Source organism: Manacus candei, unplaced genomic scaffold (genome assembly GCF_025592945.1).
Source record: "Manacus candei isolate 608988 ecotype Guabito, Panama unplaced genomic scaffold, ASM2559294v1 h1tg000002l, whole genome shotgun sequence".
Classification (NCBI taxonomy): domain Eukaryota; kingdom Metazoa; phylum Chordata; class Aves; order Passeriformes; family Pipridae; genus Manacus; species Manacus candei.
The window spans coordinates 13,971,598-13,994,527 of record NW_026138050.1 but is presented as its reverse complement, the minus strand read 5'-3'; the positions used below and the strand labels follow the sequence as shown (position 1 = coordinate 13,994,527).

The following is a 22,930-nucleotide window of genomic DNA, read 5'->3' as shown; positions in this document are numbered from 1 at the left end:
AGGTCCAGCCTGCAAGCTCTGTGCTTGTCCCTCCCCTCAGAGCTGAAGGGAGAGGGGGAGAGGCTGGTTTTGATCCACCCAGAAACCCACTGCAGGACCACGAAGCTTCCAAACAACACCAGGGACACAGTGCTGTTCACCAGCCTGTAATTATGGCAAGTGCTTTGCACTCCCTTGTTGCCAGACAGCAGCAAAGGCTTCAACACCCATTTCGACTACATTTGTACAAAATGAAAGATTTAAAAGTCACCAATTTCAAAGAGAAACAGGGCAGTAACCCAGAGGTTAGTGAGCTGTGTGGCCCAGCCCCACCTGCTGAGGCAGGGGTTTGGGGCCACACTTTTGGGGGCACAACCATGTCTGCTGCACAAGGCTGGGACTGATCTGAGTTACACCAGCACAGTGTCTCACAGTCCCTGCTGTAACACACTCATGAGCAGTAAGTATCAGAGAAAAGTTAGAAAAGTTTACTGATATTCCCAAAATATATTTCATTTTATATCATGATCAAGCTCTCAACAGCAGCCAACTGCTTGTACAGGCAAAAAAACCACACTAAGTCAGTCTGACAGGAACACTCTCAGAGGCCACAGCACAGAAACTCCTTCCTCAGCCCACAGGAGCAGGTCCTCACTGAATTTAGGCTGTCATTAGACTTCAATAACATGCTCCTGGGCACACTCTTCATGTGGCCCCTTCCCCACCAGAGTGGTTCAGACAGCAGACCCACTGAACCCCACAGCTCCATCCACAGCAGAGGTTCTGCTCCAGAAGCTTGTTTTCTTCTACTGTTTCTGGGCTGCCTGTTCTTTCAGTCGGTTGACAAGCTCCTCAGCATACACCTTGAAGAGTGGGACAGGGTCCTGCAGCAGAGCAGAGGAGACACCACTGAGAAGGAGTGAACCTGAGCAGTGCAGTGGGGAGCTCAGGGAGTGCTGACAGGTAAAACCAGAGGAAGATGTGACCAGGCTTTTTTCACTGGCTGATCCTCCAGCCACAGCTGCTGCTCAGCTCTCTAGTCCTCCCTCAGAGGTGACAGACACCTGTGGGACATTCAGCAGCTTCCCCAGTCCTGACAGCACATGAGAAACATCAGCAGCTCCCAGAGATCCCTTTCCTTCTAAAAAGCTTCCCTCCCTCCCCTCGTTGCCCACCATCAGAGCTGCCCTGAAGCACGTGGGTGAACACATCCCTGAAGAAGCTGGAGCCCCACAGGGTTTGTGGCTCAGGAGTGTTCAGGCTGCTCAGCTCAGCTGGATGTGCAGCCATGACACCTCAGTGCTGAGCACTGCCTCAGGAACTCACCTTTTTTTCCAGGAGCCTCTGTTTTTCTATGGCTTCTATCAAACTCAAGCCAACCCATTCAGCTTCCTCTTCTGGGATCACAAATTCCTGTGGTAAAAGGAGGAGCAGGTGGTACAATCTTTGTAGGTGACCAAGATACAAATCCTCTCTATGTCCAGGACATAAAGATGATCCAGTAAGAACATTACTGTGGACAAATCTTATAACACTCTTCCCTCATTTCTGGCAACCAAATCCCACTTCCCTGCTCTCCTCCTTCCTTAGCAGAGGTCCTGCTTTATCTGATCTGCAGTTGCAGCTCTCTTTTGTGTAGTTCTGGGGCTGTTTCTCAGCACAGCTCCATGGACTGTGGGTGCTGGTGATGTTTCCACGCTGGCAACCACCCCCAGCTCACAAAACTGAACAGCCCAGGGGCACTCTGGGCTCCTCACTGCAGGGTCAGTACAAATCCTCACTGCTTTGGCAGTGCCAGCTCCTACCTGTGCTTATTGCAGACCCTCACTGATCTCAAATCACAGCCATAGTACTGCTTGTTGTGCTCCTAAATGGTGAGCACAGAGATTGGGAACCCACAGAGAGACGAGGAAAACCTGGTGATGTTTAGATTTTCTCTGCCTTACACCCTGGAGCACCAGGTGGTGATTGGACAGCCTGGACAAACCCCAGGGTGGGCACTGCAGGCCAGGAACCCACCTTGTACTTGTCATAGATGGCCTCTCTCTTGGCTGGGTCGTTGGGATGCAGGCTGGGATCCCTCCGTGCCAGGCGCAGCAGCATCGTCCGCTTCAGGTCCATCCCCAGCTTCGAGCACATGTCAGCTTTGGGGGTCTGGGGAAAGAGAGCTGGAGTCAAACTGCACCCAGGGACCAGCTGACAGGGGACATGCTGGTCTGCCAGCACTCAGCACTGGAAAGTTATCCATGCACTGCAGAGGTGCTCAGGACACACGTTGTGAGAGGGGAGAGATCCGTTGGGTTTGTTCTGCAGCCACCATGATCATGGTTCTGGTTTTTAATATCAAGAGCTCCAGTCAAGAGGGTATTAAAGGCTGGGAGCTTTAGGCCTGCACTAAAACATTAACAGCAGGAGCTGTTCAGCCTGGAGGAGACTGGGGAGACACCACTCAGCCCACTTTCCTGGGGAACCTCTTCCAGCACCCAACCACCCTCTGGGTGAAGAACCTTTCCCTGATATCCAACCCAACCTCCCAACACAACTTTGGGCCATCTCTGTGAGTATGCTGAGGTGGAACTTCATGTGTTTTAGTTTAGTCCATCACTCCTCTGCAACTTCCTCAGAATGGGGAGTGCAGAGGGGCAGCTCTGATCTCTGCTCTGTGTGAGCAGTGCCAGGACCCAGGGAATGGCTGGAGCTGTGCCAGGGCAGGGTTAGGTTCGATATCAGCAAAAGGTTCTTCCCCCAGAGGGTGGTTGGGCACTGACCAGGCTCCCCAGGGTGGTGGTCATGGCCCCAAGGCTGCCAGAGCTCAAGGAATGTTTGGACAATGCTCTCAGGGACAGGGTGGGATTGTTGGGGTGTCCTGTGCAGGGCCAGGAGTTGGACTCATGATCCTTGTGGGTCCCTCCCAGGTCGGGACATTCTGACTCTGTTCCACCACCTCCAAGCTCATATGGGCAAGTGGGCACAGACCCACGAGCTGCACCGGGAGCCCCCGAGCACCTTGAGGATGTAGAAGTCGAAGCCGAAGGCGGCGTCGATGAGGTCGAGGGTGCGCATGGTGACGGTGATGGTCAGCGTGGCGTCCAGGATCTCGCTGTAGAACTGCCGCCGGAACAGCTGCGGCTTCCACGTCTTGGGCAGCCTGGTGGAGAGCTGGGCGCGGCCGGGCCGTCAGGGACGGGGCCGTTCTCCCGGTCCCCCCCGCGGGCCCGGTGACCCGGGCCCGGCGCTCACCTTGTCGTTCCGCGCGTATCGGAAGCCGCGCACCCAGCCCTCCCCGCCCCACAGCCCCTCGTTGGCGGCGGGCGGGAAGTACACGGGCACGGGCACGTCCTGCACGCGCTCGCGGGCCCCGGTGCGCGGGTTGCGCCGGTAGCGCTGGCCGTGCGGCCGCCAGTGCACCGGCGTGGGCGGCGTGTCGTCCTCCAGCGAGGCCAGGTAGTGCTGCGGCAGCCGCGCGCAGATGCCCTCCCGCAGACGCAGCGCCGCCCAGAGCCGCGGCGGGACCCGGTGCAGCGGCATCGCCCCCGGACCCGGCACCGACCGCCGGCACCGGGACCCACCGCCGGCACTTCCGCTTCCGCCCCGCTGCCGCGGGGGGGGCGCGACGGCGGCCGCGAGGGGCCGCGCCGCGCCCGCGTTTCGCCTGGTCGGTGCGAGGGGATGGCGCCCTGGGGAGCCCAGAGACAGGACGAGCGATGGGCTGAACTAAAACACATGAGTTGCACCTCAGCACGCTCGTGGGAACGGCCTGGAGCTGTGTCAGGGGAGGTTTGGGTGGATATCAGGGGAAGGTTCTTCCCCCCAGAGGGTGCTCGGGCACTGAACAGGCTCCCCGAGGCAACGGCCTGAGTTGGTCTCCCCTCAGTCTCCTCTTCTCCAGGCTCAACAGCTGCTGCCTTGAATGTTTTAGTGCAGGTCTAAAGCTACCAAGAGGTCAAGAAGTTTTCGGACAGGGCTGTCGGGGACAGGGTGACATTGTTGGGCTGTCCCGTGCAGAGCCAGGAGGCGGATTTGATGATCCCTGCGGGTCCCTCCCAGCTCAGGATATTCAGTGATTCTGTGCAGAAGAACTTCTTCACGCTGAGGGGGTCAGAGCACTGGGACAGGTGCCCAGGGAGGGTGTGGAATCTCCCTCTCCGGAGACATTCCAAACCCACCTGGACTCATTCCTGTGTCACCCGCTCCAGGTTGAACTGGATGATCTCCAGAGGTCGCTTCCAACCCCAATAATTCTGTGATTCTGTGACTGCACCCACCACGTGCCTGCCCGCAAATACCGTCACCTTTATTAAATTATAAAACCGTAAGCTTTAAAATTTACCGTATAAAATAATCACAGGTATTAACAGCAAAGAAAAAAAATAACCTTTTTTTTTTTTTTCCCAGACACAGGAATTTGCTCAGATTTTACCCAGAATAATTAACACCCCCCCTTCTGCTGCAGGTACCAACCCAAGCTCGGGCCAGGCCAGCAGTGGGAGGGCAAAGCAGAACGAACAATCAAACACAAAATAAACAATCATGTCAGTGGGATTTCTCACCCCAAAGCTTCTCCTGCTTCCAGCACGGAAATCCCTGAAGGGAAAGGCCCGATGAGGAATTATTGCTTTCTATGGTAACCGGTGACACCCAGCCACACCAGTGGCATCAGGTTACCCTGGCAGCACACACCCACACTGGTAGCACCTGGGTCACACCAGCAGCACCCAGGTCACACTGGCGGCACCTGGGTCACACTGGTGGTGCCCAGATCACACTGACAGCATCCGGGTCACATTGGTGGCACCTGGGTCACACTGGTGGTGCCCAGGTCACACTGACAGCATCTGGGTCACACTGGTGGCACCTGGGTCACACTGGTGGTGCCCAGGTCACACTGGTAGCACCTAGATCTCACCAGTGGCACCCAGGTCACACCAGTGGAACCTGGGTGACACTGTCAGCACACAGACACACCAAGGTAACCTGGGTCACACTGGCAGCACCCAGGTCACATTGGTGGCACCCAGGTCACACTGGCAGCACCTGGCTCACACCAGCAGCGCCCAGATCACAGTGGTAGCTGCTGGGTGACACTGGTGGCACACAGGTCACACCAGTGGAACCTGGGTCACACTGGCAGCATGCAGCCACACTGGTGGCACCTGGGTCACACCAACAGCACCCATGTCAACACCAGTGGCACCTGGGTCACGCTGGCAGCACACCCAGGTCACGCTGGTGGCCCCCAGGCCACCCCGGCGGCCTGGCACGGACGGCACGGCTGTGAAGGAGCGGCGGTCACCTCCACAGGGCTGGGGCCACAACGCCGCTGTGCAAACCAAGACAGGGGGGAAAAAAGTGCCTAAAAGTGGTCAAAGTTGGAGGAAGCCCTGAGGGCCCAACATCCCCCCTCCTGCCATGCTGTCCTGGATGGCAGCAGCAAATGAAAGATGGGGGATACGGGTGGTGATGGGAGGGTGACACTGCTGGGTGCAGACAAGTGTCCTTCGCTTGTCCTGCTTAAAAAGTGGGAGTTTGCAGAGGAAGGGGAGGCAGAGGGATAAAGTGCAGAGCTGAGCTGGGCGCTCTTCAAAGCAAAGAAATAACCCCGAGGAGGCAAATCCTTCATTAGTAGCTCTTTCCTCCCCAAAGCCACCTGAGGGGCTCCCAGCAGCACACACCAGACCGACCACAGCTGGAATGAAACCAGCAGGGAACGATGGATTTGAGCCCTTTTCTGTAGATTAAGGATGGGCAAAGACAACTTCCCTGGTTGCCAAGTTTCTGCCCTTGCTTTCTGTGTGCCCTAAAGTAAGGCTAAAGTGAGACAGACGCTGCAAAGGAGACCATGGCCACCTCAGGAGACCATGGTGATGCTCCTGGCCAGGGTGAGACACTACAGTGTCCTCAGATCAGCCAGGACTCTGCAGCACATCCAGCTTCTGAGGCACAGCAGGCTGGAGAAGCAGGGCTGTACAGCTCAGGCACCATCCTGGACCACCCAGGCAGAGCTCTGCCCACACCAAACCCCCCAAAAAGGAGGAAAACAGTGAATCCCTGAACACCAGCAGCCTGGATCCTTACAGAGCTCAAGTCAAACTTACACTAAACCCTGCACTGCTGCAGGTTTCACAGCTCTGGCTGAGATGCCACTGCTGCCTCTTGCATGTACCCACATGGGGTTTTTCACATTCGTGCCAAGTCTGATCCTGAATCCAGGGCCCAAGTCCCAGCCTCATTCTTCCCCCCCCGAATCAGGACCAGGTAGGAGCAGCAACACCTGTTTCACAGGGAGAGAGGCTCCAGACCCCGGTGGAGGCTGAGGCCGAGGGCCCAGCACTCCCAGAGATCAGCTTCCTCCCTCCCCATCAGCACCAAGGGCATGCAGCAGCATTTGCCCCCCAGATCAGAAGAACTTCTCTTGGGTTCAAATGCTGACTGCAGGATGGCAGGGGAAGCCCCTGTCCCACAGGCCTCTGCCAGGACAGGGGGCAGAGAGAAGAGCCCAGCAGCCAAAGCCTTGGCTCCAGCTCAGCGTGGGCAAAGCCCAAGCCTCATGGATGCAGCAGGGGGAGGAAAAAGGGTTGGCCATTTCCCCTAGGGCCATGGGGAGGTGGGGGACAGGCTATTCCTTGATCTGGAACCATGAAGAGCCTGCCCCATCCCAGCAGAAAAGCAGAGGTGGCCTCAAACTCGTCTCCACAAGACCAGCCCACCATCTTCACCTTTAAACCCGGTCCACACTGGGCCCCCCTGGCCAGGGGATGAGCAGTAAGAGGATTGACCATGTGTGAGGGGCAGCCCAGGCAAAGAGCAGCTTCCCCAGCCCTCCACCCCCACGAGAGGGAGCTGGGCAGGTCAGGTCACAGCGTAGAGCTCCTCACGGTCGTTCTGGCAGATCTGGTAGCGACAAGTGAGCTTCTTGGACCAAGCCCAGGGCTCCTTATGCTTGTCCCGAGGAGGGAGCAGGAAAGCGACACTGCAGGCCACCAGCACGTGCCAGATGCTGTGGGTGTAGTAGTAGTTCTCATTGGTTTCCATGAATGCATACACTGAGATGGCAATGAAAGCCAAGGTGATCCCTGGGAGGAGGTAGAAGACCCAGCGCTTCCACGAGGAAGGGTAGCAGTGTCTGCGTTTGGTTCCGTGGTGAACCTGGGAGGGTCAGAGCACAGAGGGGTTGAGCAGCCAAGCAGAAGCTCAGGCAGGGTCTGCCTGACCCTGGAGCATCTGCCAGCCTCCCAGCAGCAGGGTGTGCCTGCTGCCCCTGAGAAATGCGGCCTCTCCCCTTCTTGGGCCCTTCTCTTGTGTGCAAAAGGCCCCCTCCAGCTGTGGCACCAAAGCCCAGCACAGATGCCATAGGTCCTGGCCAGGGCACCAGCCAAGTGCTTTGGGACAGCACTGCAGCTCCAGGTTTGCACTCACTGGACTGTGCTGAGACCCAGAACCAAGGGATTTCTGGGATTTCTGGGTCACACTGGTGGTGCCCAGGTCACACTGACAGCTAGTGGAGGGCTGGAAGGTGAATCCCTTGCCCTGCCCCTTCCAGCTGGGTGTTTCAAGGTGACCAAGCCATACCTGTGGATGGGCTGGAGCCTTGAGGCTGCTCTGCCACCATCATTCTCTGCAGGGGAGCAAAGGGCAGCAGGTCCTGCCTGGCTGCCCTCACTTACCCACGCTGCAATCATGATGACGAGGGCGAAGAGGCAGGGACCCATCATGTTCCACACCCCTCTGCGGTCCAGCTGCAGGGACATGGCAATTAACAGGGTCCCCAAGATGAAAAGGACCTGGAAAAGAGATACCACCACTACCACCAGCAGCTCATCTGCTGCCAGAGCACAGCCAGCCATGCCAGAGGCAGGGAGGACCTCTCCTGGCCACCCAGCCCTGCATCTGTGCAAGAGTTGGGAGAAACACCTTCAGATGGAGAAACCAGAAAACCCACAAACCTTTCCCCCAAACCTCAGTCCCTTCAGGCCCAGTCCCTCCAAGCATGCAGGTTCACAAGCCAAACTCCTGGGACAAAACAAACCCACTGGTTTAAAAATCAGGGTGGCACTGGGTGACAAACAGGCTTTGTCACCAGGCTGGTCATTAAAATACAGAGGTGAGAGGGCTCAGCGTGGCCACCTGTGGCTTGGCTGGCTCAGGGCTGGCCGGGCCACGCGGGGTTACCTGACACTCACGTATTTCAGGATCTTCTTCACCCGGGCCATGCACAGGATGGTCACCCAGATGGACACCACGGAGCCCAGGAAGTCACAGTACTGCAGCGTGTCGTAGTCCATGATGCACATCACTGCAACGCCCGGCTGGTCACACGCGTGGTAGAACTGCAGCCAGGGACAAAAGCAAAGGCCAGGTGGATCCAGCAGCACCACACAGTGCTCTGGGAAGGAGAGGCAGGAGAAGGCTCAGCCCACAGCAGGCAGTGCCTCCAGGAAGCTCCACCAAACCACTGTGGCATTATGGAAAGCAAGCAAGAACAAACATCAACCTGCACCCTCCCAGCAGCAGCCAGGAGCTCCTGGGACAGCACCTTCCAGTGCAAAATGCTCCAACCCATCTCCATCCCTGGGGTCCTGGCCCCAAATATGAGCACCCTCAGTGTGGGCTGAAGATCCCAGGGAAAAGAACACCCCTTCCAGCTCTGAAACATGTTGTTGGAACAAGTCCAGAGAAGGCCATGAAGTTGGTAAGAGGAGTGGAGCAGCTCCTCTACAAAGACAGGCTGAGAATTTTGGGGCTGCTCAGCCTGGAGAAGAGAAAGACAGGCTGAGAATTTTGGGGCTGCTCAGCCTGGAGAAGAGAAGGTTGTGTGAGACTCCACAGCAACTTTCCAGTATCTGAAGGGGGCTACAGGAAAGCTGGAGAGGGACTCTGCATCAGGAACTGTAGTGACAGTACCAGGAGTAATGGGTACAAATTGAAAGAGGGGAAATTTAGGTTAAATATTAGGAAGAAATTTTTCACTGTGAGTGTGGTTAGACACTGGAACAGCTTGCCCAGGGAGGCTGTGGATGCCCCAACCCTGGCAGTGTTCAAAGCCAGGTTGGACAAGGCCTTAAGGAATCTGGTCTAGTGGGAGGTGTCCCTGCCCATGACACAGGGTGGTTGGGACTAGATGATCTTTAAGGTCCATTCCAACCCCTTAACATAATTCCATGATTCCACGACATGTCCATGGAGGTGCTTGTCTAATGATCCTAGAAGCTCCCTGTGGAGCTCCAGGATGGGCTGCTCTACCAAGGACTTCTCTCTGGTGCAGCATTCCCAGTGCCCAGGGGGAGCTGGAGGGGGACCCGACAGAAGGCAGTCCCTACCGTGGAGAAGAACATGGTGTAGGTGTAGACAGAGGCCTCCACCAGGTAGTAGCGATAGACAGCGACTGCTATGGCTGGCAGGAACATGAGGTTGCTCAGGGTGAGCAGGAGGGTGGCCAAGTTCTGTGCCCCGATGGACTGGGCCTTGGTGTCGTCCGTGCAGCTCCACCCACCCCAACCTGCGGAGCAGAGAGGCTTCTGTGGATCTCACAGGCCCTACCTTGTCATCCCACAGCCCCCAGCAGGAGCCTGGGATGCCTCAGGAGGTGCAGTCACACACTTGGACTATCCCAGAGCCTCCTCTCCCTCGCTCCATCAGCCACACACAGTCCTCAGGATGGTCTCGTTACTCATCACATGCTCTGCTGTGGGAAGCTGGGGAACCCCAGCAGAGCTCCATGTCTGCTCTGAGGACATCCCCCAGGTTGTTCCCACGTAGCAGAGGCCATCCTACACCTAGACTGGTACTTTCCATCCTCACAGCAACTCAACACACACGCTCCTTGCTGTGAAACAGCATTCAAGGCTTGGTTGCTTCACATGATGGTATGAGCTGGCTGCAAGATCCCTACAGGTCCCAGGAACCAGGGTGGAGAATGATCCCCACCATTGAGGAAGCCATTGGGCTTCTCTCCTACCACCTGTAATGGCAGGGCAGACCCCAAACCCAGGTCAGGCTGCTCTGGGCCTTGTCCAACTGACTTTTTAAGATCTCCAAGGATGGAGACCTGGATACTGTGCAAAGACACACAGCCTGGTGGGGAAAAGATTGGTCTTCTTTGATTTAGGTGGAAGCCTCCTTGCTGCAGCCTATGTCTGTGGGCTCCTGCCCTTCCCTGTGCTCCCCCTGCAGAGCCAGTTCTAGGTGTACCCCATGGGCAGCAGAAAGTGCAATTTGATCCCACTCCAACTCCTCCAAGGTGAACAAACCCACTGCCTCAGCCCACGGTGACATCCAGGGCTGCACAGGATGGTGGGAGTGAAAATTTCCTAAAGGACAGTGCCTGGCACAGGGCACAATTCTCAGCCTCTGACTGGATACCAAGGACTGAACTGAGACAGCCTCTATAAACACAAATCTGCATTTTTTTATTATTTAAATGATTTTAATTAAAGATTAAGACGCCCATGCCCTCCTTTGGAGGAAAGGAGGTCAGCCTCAGGGCAGATGAGGGATGTGCAGGCACTCCACGGTCAAGGAGCTTAGTTAAAAGTAACATCCATCCCATTCCAGAGTCACTAGAGCAGCTCTGCCCCTGGAGAGCAGCAGGGAAGCTGCTCTCCCTGGTTTATTTCTGGGCCACCAATATGCAGATGGGGCATTTTGCTGCGAGTGATTCAGCGGAAAGCTGTCCTCAGCCTGATTCCCCAGTTCCCTTGAGGTGCTCTGGGCTTCCCAGAACCTGGCAGCCCTCGGGGAAATTAGGATGCTGCTCTCCCTCTCGCTCCTCACCCATCATCAGCACTGCAGCAGGGAGGTCCTGGCTCAGGCCCAGAGCAGCAGGGAACCACAGTTTGCCTTGTCCTTCTGCTGAGAACAGGTACATGGAGCCACCCAAGCACAGCAGAGCTCATCTTCCCCACAGCACAGACTGCACCATCCTCTCAGGCCATTAAGATAATTAGCAGCTGACACAGATGTTCCTCCTCCAGGGGCACCTCCAAGTCTGAGGCTTTTGGCAGGAGACAGACAGGGACTCCTTGTATCCCATACCAGGAACCTACACAGCAAACCTCCCTGAAAGGCACAGACTCTGACATAGGCGTTTTCAAGCTCCCTAATCTCTCTGGGGATGCTCAGAAACACCTCTCCAAGCCCCGGGGAGCCTCCAAGCCCAATTCCCCATCACCCTTGGGGTGCCCTGCGTTTCCCCAGACTGCGCTTCCCCGGGCGCTGTGACGCCGGCAGCCACAGCAGACCCCAGGCTCCCCATCCCAAACACCACCGCCCTACAAAGCGTCCTCCCCTCGGGGAGGATGGCAGAGCTTCCCAGGAAAATGCACTCACCAGCCTTGCAGCTGCAGGCAGCGTAGAGGTACCCGTGTCTCCTCAGGAGGCTGCACTGCCCGTAGGGGCCGCAGTCGTTGAAGCAGGGGGTGAGGTACGCAAACACCGTCACTTTGGCTTCTGCACTGGGACATTCTCTGCAAGGACAGCGGGTCCCCTTGGCACCCCAGACCTTTGGGCAGCCCTGAGCCCTGCTCCCAAGGATCTAACCGTGCTCCTGCATGCAAGCTCCCTGCTATTTGGAGATTTGCTCCATCCCTCCTACGACCTCAGAGCAGAGTCTACTCCCTCTCCACCCGGACTGCCAAACTGATGTCCGGGTGGGTGTCAGCTCTCCCCAGACCCCCATGACAGACCACTGTCACCACCACTCTTTTACATCATGCACTCATCCCAGCAGGCAGAAAACTAGCAGAGGCAAACTGCAGGAGTATGGACACAGCTGCCTACAACTCTAAGACCTCCCAAAAGGGTAACAGCAGCAATTATTTCCCAATTTATCACCTCAAAATCCACCAGGGGAAGGGGAAGCTCACCCAGGCAGGCTCTGCCATCTGCAGTCTGCATGATATGTGCCAGCTTGACACTGGTTAAGCTGTTTGGGTGCCCACTGCCTCCCCCCTCCCAGAGGTGAGGATGGAGGGTCAGTTTTGCTCACACGAGCCAAGGCCAGTGGGATTTGGAGGCAGAGTGCTCTGAACAGGCCCCAGGGTGGGATGACACACCAGACTCACCCCTGGCCCTTTGGGCAGAGCAGCTGCAGGGACAGGAACCAGTCATCAGTCTGAGGGTACAGGACAATCAGCATTGCCTCTGCAGAGGATGTGCTCACGCTCAGAGGGTAGCCCTGGGAAAAAGCTGGAAGGGAACAGGGTGCTGTGATGGACCAGACTTGGGAAGAAGGGTCCACAACAACCCCAGGCTGAGACTGATCACACAGGAATCAGATGCTCCAGTGGCTCCTTGCTCCCATGCTCAGGAGGCACCAGGGGGATGGAGAGGACCCCTGCTCCCAAGACCCTTGTTTTTTCATTCATCTCAATTCTCAGTACCTGTCTGCACAGCACAGGGCACCTGGAACAGCCTGTTGTCTTGGCTACTCCTCCAGTGCAGAGCTTAGCTTCTCTGCACACCAGCAATGCCTTGACCATCCCCAAACCTCCTGCTAAGAAGGCTGGAAGAGCCCCAGCTGGTAACCAGACCTTTCTTTGGTGGAGGCTAACTCCTGGTGCCAAACCACCACCTGCACCCCAGCACCCTGGGAATGTGCCAGCACAAAGACCTCAGGAGGGTTTGTTCCGAAATCAGCTGCCCTGGGACACCCCACAAAGTCCTGAGTCAGTTCAAAATCAGTTTCCCTGGGACACCCCACGAAGTCCTGAGTCAGCTGACAGCCCATGAGGTCTAAAAGCAGAGCAGTGAGATGCCCAGCTGAGCTGGTGGCAGGTGCCAGCCTCTCCTACCTGTGCTGCAGTTCCATGTGGCGTTGAGGGACAGCACCGGGGAGGCAGCACTCACACATCCAACCACGGTGGCATTGGCCAGGCTCACAGATGTCTGTGCAAACAGAGCAGTGTCCCATGTCACAGCACCCCAATGCCATCCCCCTGCACTGTTTATCTCCCACAGGGCCCATGGCAGATGGGAGCAGCAGGTGACAGTAAATCCTGCAGGTCACCCATCATCAATTCAGCAGGTTTCTGACCAAACCCATGTTCACCTCACCCTGTGCTGCCACCGTGTTATGTAGTGGCTAAAAGGCAAGAGACCCTCCTGGGGGAACTGCCCCAAAGCTGGGACACTGACACATCAACACCACCACAGGGTGGCACAAGCCAGAGGCTGCAGGACATCAGGGCTGAGCCCTGCTCCAGCCCTCGGGAAGTTTCATAGAATTTCAGGTGGCTGATTTTGGGGGGGTCACTGTAGGAGACTGGGAATGAGTGACTTGGGCAGGAACATCCCTGGGTTTCCCTGCTCAGCCTCCTCTCCTGGTGGCAAGGTGCCAGGCTCCCGTGGAGAGGATGGCACTGCAGCTGCTTCCCGTTTTGTCTCCTCTGCGTCACCGCCGCCACATGCCGCAAGCTGAGGCATTCGAATTGGAACTGGCAGGTGGGACATGCTGGAAGCAGCTAGAACAGGCTCAGAGTGTTTTGTAGCAACAGAAAGAAAGAGAAGTAGTCCCACAACCCCTGGAGTGTGCTGGCAAACACGCCCAAGAGCAGGGACAAAGCCCCGCAAAGGGGGCACAACCATCAGTCAGCCCCCTCACCTTGTTAAGCAGGAGACTGACCACGAGGGAGCCCCCACTGTCCATGCCAGTGTTGAGGTTGAGCAGGAGCAGGGTCGGGGACAGGGAGTTCACGGGCACGCTGGGACCGTTGAGGAGCCTGTAGCGCACGGACACAACATCCAGGTCCTCACGGACCACGGGCTGGCTCTGCAGGCAGGAGCTCCTCTGGCCAGACGTGTTGTGTGGAGACTCTCCAGCAGCCTGAGCAGAGCTCCCTGCTGCCCCTGTGGTACCTGGTTTGGCACCAGCTTGGCTCTGGTTTAGGCTGATGAAGTTAAGGAAGGAACTGGCGCTTCCTGGTCTGCAAACTGTAAAGCATAAGAAGGAGAGGAATCAGCACAGCCAGGACCAGCACCTCACCCAGGCAGACCCCAGCAGCTCCAGCCCTCCAAGTGATAGCACAAACTGGGGGGGTGTTCATCACTGCAGCACTGGCTGCAGCCCCAGAAAGGCACCACCTCTGCAGGAGGAGCATCCACAAGCTGGGACAGTGCTGGAAGCCAGACAGCAGTACAGTGGGTGGAAGCACCCTGGAGCTGCAGGGACGGGGGAAGAGAAGAAGGGATAACACAGCATCCTCAAGGTACCCAGGGACTACTCACTAGCCAGCAGCAGAGCTGAGCACTCAGCTGTCCCAGAGCCACAGGCTGCATAAAAGTCTCTCCCAGCTCCCCAAACATGAGCAGACAAGGCTGAGCAGGAAGGAGAAGCCAACCCAGTGAAGCTACAGGCACAAGCCATCATGACAGATGGAGTTGAGTGTGACACTTAAGAGTCCCAGTGCTGGAGCCTGTCCATTGCTCCCAAAGACTCTTATGTTCCCCTCTAACGCCTGTGCCAGGCCTTCCAGCACACAGGATGAGGCTCTGCTTTGAGGAGGGGATGGCAGAACCCCCAGCAGAAGAAAGCTTTAAAAATGTACCTAGTTGGTGAGCTTCCAGCAGTCAAACAGGGATTATGGTCAGGTAATAGGATGCAAAGACACCACAAGGGACTTGTGACCCCCTGAGTCACAAGGTGTCACCTGAAATGGGGACATCCCCTCACTACAGCCCCAGACATTTCCCCATGTAAACCTCTGTGAGATGGTTTCCTGTCCGTAACCTGCTTGTGGCCAATTGATAGTCAACACAGCATTAGTCTGGTACACCCACCCCAAACTATTCTTCACACCAAATCTTAAGCCAGTCACTGCTTCCCAAACAACCTTTGGAAAAGGTCATTGCTTCAGAGACCCTGAACTTCTCAGGCATTTCCAAAACAGGCAGCTCTAGTAAGTGTCACTCTGGAGTGGACACTGGAGCCTTCACTTTTGACCCCAAAGCAACGATTAGGCCTTGGGCCTCCAAGAGGAGGCAACCAGCATGCTGGGGGATGCAGGCCACCACAGCCAGGCAACCAAAGGCCCAGGAGAGACACAGCAGACACAAAGTTCCCTCTGGTCCTTTCCACAGGGCTGGAGGAAGCGGGATCCCACCTGTGAAAGAAGCCAGCATCTCCATGGACACGCTGGCATTGGCAGTGCCGAGACTCTCCACCATGATCTGCAGCCACTTCTCCCAGGGGGGCGAGTCCAGGGCCAGGCTGCAGTTTGCACTCCCTGTGCAGGTGAGGGTCTTCTGGAAGGACTGGGGCAGTGTGATGGAGCCCAGCACCACCCGCACAGCACACGCTTTCTGGTCACTTGTCAGGCAGCTCCGCAGCTGGAACCGCATCCCCGCGGCGTGTTTGGGGACGAAGACCCTGCGGGAGGAGGGAACAGCACTTTGCAGAGCTTGTACTCTCAGTGCAAGCCAGCCATGACCCACCACAGTCCCCAGGGCTTTGCGGCAAGAACTAGACTGCCCTGGTTGGTGGTGTGAAAATCCTTCCCAAGGGAAACATCTCAAAGAACTAAAGTTCACGCAGTCGAACCTCTATGACCACGTGGGAAGACTTGGAGAAGGGTGCTCGTGTGCTCCCCGTGCAAACCCTACCACTGCTGCAGGGGGCTCAGCAGACAGGCTCAGAGACCCCCCACAGCTCCAGCCCCACATGGGAACAACAGTGGCTTCCCCCTAAGCAGCTCCCTTGGGAAATCCCTCACACCCCCCCCCCATGCCCCTCTGTTCACCCGCTGCCCTCACTCACTTGACATGCAGTGGCTTAGCAGGCGAGACAACGGTGTGTGGCATGGGAACACCAGGCTCCAGGACAGGCATATCAGTGAGTCTGAGCACAAACATATCTGCCTGGAACATATAGGGGCATGGAGTGGAGAAACCCTGCGGGAGGGGAGAGCACAGGGGTCAGCTGTGGTTGTGAGGAGACACACCGGGCAGGGCCGTGCGGCCGGGACCCTCCGCGGGACCCTCGGCAGGACCCTCCTCACCTTCACCTCGATCCTGCCGGCGGCCTCGGGCAGGTGGGCAGCGATGAACCAGTCCCCTGCCGCCGGGGTGGTGACGTTCACGAAGGTGGTGTTCTGCACAGCGCTGCTCAGGGCGATGCTGATGTTGTAGGAGGGACGGACGGTGGCGTTGGCAGGGAAGTGAGTGCCCAGGGGGTTAATCACGGGAGGGGCTCCGTGGCGAAAGTGCCTGTGAGAGAAACCAGAGTGCCAATGAACCGAGGGCTGTACAGGCACTGGAAAGATAAAATGGGGTACAAACTCAGAGGACACCCAGCTTGGCCTGGGATCGGAGAGGGAGCAGGCTGGAAACCCCCACGTTTCCAAGTGGAACACAGGAGCCCTCGTTTTCATCCGGTGAGGACTGGCTGCTATTAGCTTATCCAGGATTTATTCAGAGATTGCTGTAACTTGGCTGATTATTAAGATAAGGATTAACATGGTTCCATCAAGCCTGGAAGCAAATTTCCAACACTTACTGAGGTTAAGCCCCAGCTGCAAGACTACTCCTTCTTTACAACCATCAGCAAATTCCCCTTATAGGGGAAGCCATCCACAAAGAGCTTTCATTTTCCAGCTAAGATCTGAATCTTCCTATTTCCTCTTTTAAGAAGGGTAGACAGACAGACTAAAAAGATGCTTACAAGGAGGCCCATATTGCAGACTTCAGTTCCCCAGCACTTCTGCTTTCCAGATAAGCAGCCCAGCGTTTGACGTAGCAGGAACACATGCAGTTGAGTAACATGCAAGATATTTATTCAGTCAATTTGGCATTTAATTTGCTCGCTTTTGGGCTGCTCTGCAGCAGAATGTAATGGGTCCAGGAAGCAAATGTGACAGGTGGTATGTTGTTACCCCTTGGAGCTTGTCTGGGTTAGCCTTTGTTTCTTAGGGGATCATTTAGCTGCTATCTTGTCCCTCACATGCCCAAACTACAGGAAAGCTTTCTGGGAAGCAGAAAGCCTGTGACAGGCTGCTCAGGAGAGCAGCTTCTAAGAGCACTGGTCTGTGCCCAGGACAGACCAGGGAAGCACAAGCCAAGCAGCTTCAGTCACTCCCAAGACCTCTGTGAACTGGGTGTCGGAGACCCACATGTCTCCATGGGCACGACTTGCCCAGGAAACCTGTTACCCTCCAAACATTCTTCCAGGTTTTTGAACTCAAATCTTCCAACAAGTCAAGTACTGCTTTAACCCCAATTCTTGCACTTAAATTGCATTTACAATCTTCTCATGCTCTTATGTTTGCAGGACATGACATTCTTCTTCTACCTGTGCTCCACACACAGCCACAGCCCTCCCAAAGTGCCCCCAGTCTCTTCAGTTCCTCTGTACTGGAGAATTTGTCCACATCCAATCAGTTTGGGTGCACTCAAGCCCCTTGTAGTCCTGCCACATCCTTTGGCACCATGTGCAGGGTCCTGCCAGGCACAGAAAGGTCCAGGAACACCTCTGTGTGAACAGCAGACCATCCTCACTGTGAAGCTCTCTCCAGCATCTCTAAGGGGTCTCTTGGACAGCAGGTCCAACAGGCAGCCCCAGACTCACTGGCAACATGAACACAAAACACTCCTACAGGTTTAAACACAGATCCAGTGCTTGTACATTAAGAAACTGTGGCTCCTGCAGCTGAGGAACAGATGCCCAGCCTCCTACAGCCAACCAGCCCCAGCATGAGCAACCAGGACAAGAGGACAGGATGCCCATGTGGGCAATCCCTGGCACAGGGACATACATACACTGTGATCTCCATGCTGGTGCACTCGGGTCCTTTCCCCCGGGATGCCTGCAGGAGCCAACGGAGCAGCACAGTGTCTTCTGGCACATGGAAGTGGAAGAGCTTGGCGTTCCCATACCAGCTGTAGAAGGACAGCTTCTGTGCACTCTGGGAGAAGTACTCGGAGACATACAGGGAGTCTGGAAGGGAGAGAGCACAGCAGTTGGTGGGGGAGCTGCTGAGGGCAGGCTCAAGGGCTTTATCCACCCACAGAAGCACATGGGAAGCTTAATCTTGTTGGAGAGGGGCCCTTTGAGTCCCTGATTTCTCATCCCAGTCCCACTAGATATGTGATGATCCATGATGATCATCACATATCCCAGATATGAACCAGCCAGAACCACCCACACCCCTGCAATGAACCATCACCCAGAGAAGGAGAGCACTAAAAGATGCCTAAACCATGCTCTGAGAGATGTGCTCTGAAGATGAGAGACCACCAGAGACACCAGGGAGGAGGAAAGGTTGATGGCAGAAGGTGATGGAATAGGCAGCAGCAAACCCTGGGGCAGACAGTGCAGAGCAGATGGGTGCAGGTAGCACAGGGGGGCCCCAGGACCCAGCAGCAGTTTATGGTGCCAAGAGGCAAGAGCTGTGCCCTTGTTTGTTTTACATGGGCAGAGAGTGATAGGACAGGGGGGATGGTTTTAAACTAAAGGAGGGGAGATTTAGATTAGATGTTAGGAGGAAATCCTTCCCTGTGATGGTGATGAGACACTGGGACAGGTTGCCCAGAGAAGCTGTGGATGCCCCATCTCTGGAAGTGTTCAAGGCCAGGCTGGACAAGGCTTGGAGCAACCTGGTCTAGTGGAAGGTGTCCCTGCCCATGGCAGAGGGACAGATGATTTTTAGGGTCCCTTCCAATCCAAACCATTTTGTGAGTATCCATTTTACTCAGCTCAGGCACATGTAGTGTCTCCCTGTGACACACAGCATGATGAAAATTTCATGTGCTGCAAATGTAACTCTGCTTTCAGATGTACCTTCCAAACTCTAAAGATTTTCCTAGTTGAAAGAAGGGCTGCTGGGATAGCAAGAACAGCCCCAGGGTATGCTGAAAGGGCATGCAAGAGGACAACAGCTACTCAGTCAAAGTGACATCAGGACTAACTATCCCTCCTTCCATCCCGTAGCTATACCTACGGATCACCCCCAGCCTGATGATCCTTTCACCTGCAAAGTTATACATTAATGAAACCAAGCAGACTGCAACTCAGGGCTGGAAAAGAAGCATCACACCAGAGCGGAGAAAGGGATAAAAGAGCACGGAGACAGCAGAGCCAAGACCATGCTGCCCCTCCAAAAACAAGGTTCATAACACTCAGCAAGGGGGTAGAAGATATGTCTTCACATCTCTGCAGAGTGCTTCCAGATGCTCCTTTTCTCCTTTGGAGTTCTCTGGAGAGAAGAGAAACTGTGGTGCCTTTCAGAGGCAGATTCATCATTTCTATTACAGAATAAGTAGCGAGTGTGGGTTAAGTTGCCTTCCTCCACTGCTGCACAGGGTCATGCTGGAAACACAGAGGACCCAAGAAAGATGCCAGAGAAAGAGGAGAACGACCCTCAAGTGGGACCAGATCCTACTTCTTGCCAAGAGGGATCTAATCCTAGCAGGAACTACGATTTGTGCCCCAAAGCAGGACACTCACCGGCCTGCACCCACGGCACCGCAAAGAGACAGGAACGGTAATCATGGGTTTAACTCCCTGGCAAATTACCAAGCCAAAGCCTGCGGGCACCCTGCAAGCCCAGCAGGGAAAGGAGGAAACAGGAAAGCAAGAAATACCAGCCACGCAAGCCAGCTGGAGGATTTGCTCATGGAGGAAGAGCGCGGCCGCCTGACCTTGCCGCGGGGTCCGGCCGAGGGATCAGAGCAGTGCACGGAGGCAGGAAAGGTCACGGGGAAGGTGAGCTCCGAGCAGGACAGCCAGGAGTCCACAGCCTGTGGGCAGAGCTGTCCCACTGCCGTCCCCACACCGGGGTCACGCACAAAAGGGGCTTTTCAAGCAAATGCTCCCTGGCTGGAACTCCAGCGCAGTGCGTGGGGACTGCGGACAAGAGCTGGCTGTGATCCCCTGCAAGCCCGGGAACATTTCACACACAAAGCCTATGGAAAGGAGCTTTCATCAGTGGTGTCTATGTCCCCAGCACACCCTGCATGCACTTGGCATGTTCCTTTCTGGCAGTCCATGGAGATCTCTGGGCACAGGATGAGGGTAGGCAGGGACACAAGGCATGATTAGGGTTGCAGTCCTGCTCAACGCAACAGGTCCCATCAGGCAACCTACAACTTGCTGCTCCAACCCCACCAGCTGTCAGCCACGGTCACCACCCATCCTGCACGTCCTCACAAAGCCAAAGCATGATTTGTGTGGTTTTTTGGGGAGGAGAGGGCAGGCAGACTGCAAAATTAAAAACTCCAGCAATCAGCAGTGCTATTTATTAAGGACTGGTCAATTATACAGAGTGAGCTCCAGCGCATTAGCAGGTCAAAGGCAGGCAGACCTGCCCTGCCCACACACTGCCTGTCACCAGGTAAGCAGCAGCTGGGGCTGTGGACAAAGTCCACTGAGAAACAGCTTCTTGTGGTGACAAGGGCCAAGCCCCCACTCACAGGCTGCACTGGACAGCTGCACCCAGAGAGCAGGTATGTGACTCCCAGGGCACCTCTGCCTGGGCTGACAAGGAAATACCACAGGCAGATAAACGGAACATCAGTAGAGAAAAGCCAGAAAGACAGGTCACAGCAGAGGAGGTGTGTACTCCATTTGCATCGACAGAGTACTCTGGTATTAGCTGTGCTCCCTATGTGTCCATCCCAATCTATTCAGTCTGCTTGGCAACACCTGGAAAGTCCCCCTCGACTGTCCCATGACGTAAAACAAGCTTTAAACTGAGCAAGGGACCTGTCAAATGGATGCTGTTTTCATCTTCTCCCATACAGATTTTGCATAAGCAGGTTTCAAATGTATTATGCAAAAAACAAAAGTGCTTTTAAGAGAAACAGAATGCAGTAGAATCCCTGATGATGCTGAGAGGAGACGCATTATTTCAATTTCAGAGTAAAGAGTCACCTCGTACAGCTTGAGTTTGTTTGTCCAAAGATGATCTCATGGTAGTTTTAGGAAATAATACCTTGACTGGTGGTTTCACAGGGCTTCCCATCAAAGGGACGAAGCTCTCATTTCAAAGCAGACGCTGTCTAAAGCTACAGAGTTGATGTTCAGCCCGATTGGAGACAAGACAGGACTATGTGGCAGGATGTTTGGCCATTTACAACGTAACAGAAAACCCCGTTCCTTTCTCCGGGGTCGAAAATCCACGTAGAAATGTTGCAGAGCGAGGGACTCTCGCTCCTCTGTGAAGGAGCCGATCTTTCGCAGTGCCCAGACGTAACCCTACGGAGGCATTCCCTATGGAGGCATTCCCTGCAGAGCCGTTCCCACAGCCGGCGGGACGGCGCCGGGACAAACCCAGCACCACACCTGAGGCACAGCGGAGCTCTCCAAGGGCTGGGAACCCAGCGAGCAGGATGCCAGAGCAGGGTGGGCCTGGGGCACGGGGCCATCTCACCCCTGGCTCCCCGAGCAGAACCCGCGCTCTGCGGACTATGTGGGAGCGATAACCACCATCGACAGCGGATAACCACCGACCCCCGCGACGGGGTGAGCAGGTGAACAACCTCACCTCCCCAAGCCTCTCCACCGCCACAGCAGCTGGCTGACCCTCCGGAGAGAAGGGACACGGCTCCCGCACCCCCAGCACCCCCCGCTCTGCCAAAAGCCCCGCTCCTGTCCATCCGTCTGGATGCGCTGGAAGTAAAGTAACCTAAAAACAAGGCAAAGCCAAGGAAAACAACCGCTGCCAACACAGCAGAACGCTCCGGGTCTGGCCCGACCTCCCGCTGCTCCGCAGGGCCGGCACAGGCGCTGCCCCCCGGGGATGCTCAGGAGCCCCCGAATCCCTCGGGAGAGCACGAAACCACTCCAAAGTCCCCGCCGAGCCACCCCGGCAGGAGCCGCGGGATGCGGGGCAGCTCCCGGGGCTCCCTCTAACACAACCCAACCGGTTTCCCACCGCCGCCTCTCCCCTCCCGGGACCCCGCCGGCCGCCCCCCGGCCCCGCCGAGCCCCGCCGGTCCCCCCGCTCCCGCCGCGCCGGGACTCACCGGGGCCGGTGCGGTTTCCGCGGCCGGCGGGCAGCGCCAGGAGCTGCAGCAGGAGCAGCAGCAGCCGCGGCAGGGGCGGCCCGGCTGCCCCGGCCATGGCCATGGCCGCCCGTCCGCCGCTGCCCCGGCCCCGCCGCCCGCCCCGCAGCGCCGCCGCCGCCGCCGCCGCTTCCGCCGCCCGCCCCGCCCCGGACCGGCCCCGGACCGGCCTCCGACCGGCCCCCCCCGCGGGACCGCCTCCCGATCACGGCGAGCGAGGAGCCGCGGCTGCCCTCCCGAGTGCCACCGCCGGGGACCGGAGCATCCCCATGGCAGACAGCTCCGGGGTGGTGCCGGTGGTGATGCTCCCGCGGGAGCCCCGCGGGTTTGCTTCTCCCTGCCGTGAAGGCCGAGTCAGATGGTGATTTAAGATGGGTTTAAGCTGAAATCACAAATATCAGCATGCCTCGGTCATAACCGGGCAGCCCACTGTGCCCTCGCTTGGAAGGGAGATCACTGGGGACGCTCAGCCCTGCAGAAGGGAAATGACTGGGGAGGCTCGGCCCTGCAGTCTGAAGGGTGGTTTTATACTCGTTCCTAGAAAGTCCGATTGCCTTCTCTGCTCCCACGTATCTGCCGCGTTCATAGGACTCACGGGAGATGTGGCTTTTACAGGCATGGTCAACTCATTCTCTGATTTTGCAGCTGACTTCAAAAGAGTCAGGAATCTTCCCCTTTACGTGCCTTTTCCTTGGGATACCTTCTGATGTGTTCGTGTTTCCCAGCAGAACAATGCAGCCTGGGAAATATCTCAGTCCTTGCTCAGGCAAAACCCCCATCACTCGAGGTCAGCTTGGCTGAGGACTTCAGACCTGTTTCCAGTCCAGATGGACTTTCTACTTCGGGAGCTGAAATCTTTAGTTCTTGCTCTCACAGACCTGATACACTTGTGATAAGTTCATTAGGTACAGGAAGGAAATCCCATAGGGAAGTGCCAGTCATTTCCTAGGAGGTCTGACAT

The 22,930-nt window shown here is 56.3% G+C and overlaps 2 protein-coding genes and 1 long non-coding RNA gene across 4 annotated transcripts; 1 reads left to right on the top strand and 2 right to left on the bottom strand.

Annotated features, from left to right (window-relative positions):
• Positions 1-446: 446 nt before the first annotated feature.
• Positions 447-3,567, bottom strand: MRPL28 (mitochondrial ribosomal protein L28). The gene is made up of 5 exons (XM_051781699.1): positions 3,220-3,567; positions 2,986-3,138; positions 1,999-2,133; positions 1,306-1,392; positions 447-863 (listed from the first exon to the last, which is right to left on the bottom strand). The coding sequence occupies exons 1-5, from the start codon at positions 3,505-3,507 to the stop codon at positions 786-788; spliced, it is 741 nt and encodes a 246-aa protein (XP_051637659.1). The 5' UTR covers positions 3,508-3,567; the 3' UTR covers positions 447-785.
• Positions 3,568-4,668: 1,101 nt separating this feature from the next.
• LOC127468634 (uncharacterized) lies at positions 4,669-5,236 on the top strand. The gene is made up of 3 exons (XR_007903626.1): positions 4,669-4,798; positions 4,859-4,977; positions 5,118-5,236. It is a non-coding gene; the product is annotated as an uncharacterized LOC127468634 (long non-coding RNA).
• A 97-nt stretch (positions 5,237-5,333) lies between these two features.
• On the bottom strand, positions 5,334-22,064 carry PGAP6 (post-GPI attachment to proteins 6). Of its 2 annotated transcripts, none has more exons than XM_051780590.1 (13): positions 21,931-22,064; positions 17,725-17,902; positions 15,969-16,176; positions 15,728-15,861; positions 15,075-15,340; positions 13,577-13,905; positions 12,768-12,861; positions 12,039-12,162; positions 11,305-11,441; positions 9,297-9,475; positions 8,160-8,306; positions 7,644-7,760; positions 5,334-7,125 (listed from the first exon to the last, which is right to left on the bottom strand). In XM_051780590.1, the coding sequence occupies exons 1-13, from the start codon at positions 22,031-22,033 to the stop codon at positions 6,829-6,831; spliced, it is 2,313 nt and encodes a 770-aa protein (XP_051636550.1). In that variant the 5' UTR covers positions 22,034-22,064; the 3' UTR covers positions 5,334-6,828. The 2 variants fall into 2 exon arrangements, with proteins under 2 accessions (XP_051636550.1, XP_051636560.1); XM_051780600.1 differs by having other exon boundaries at positions 15,728-15,828.
• Positions 22,065-22,930: the final 866 nt, after the last annotated feature.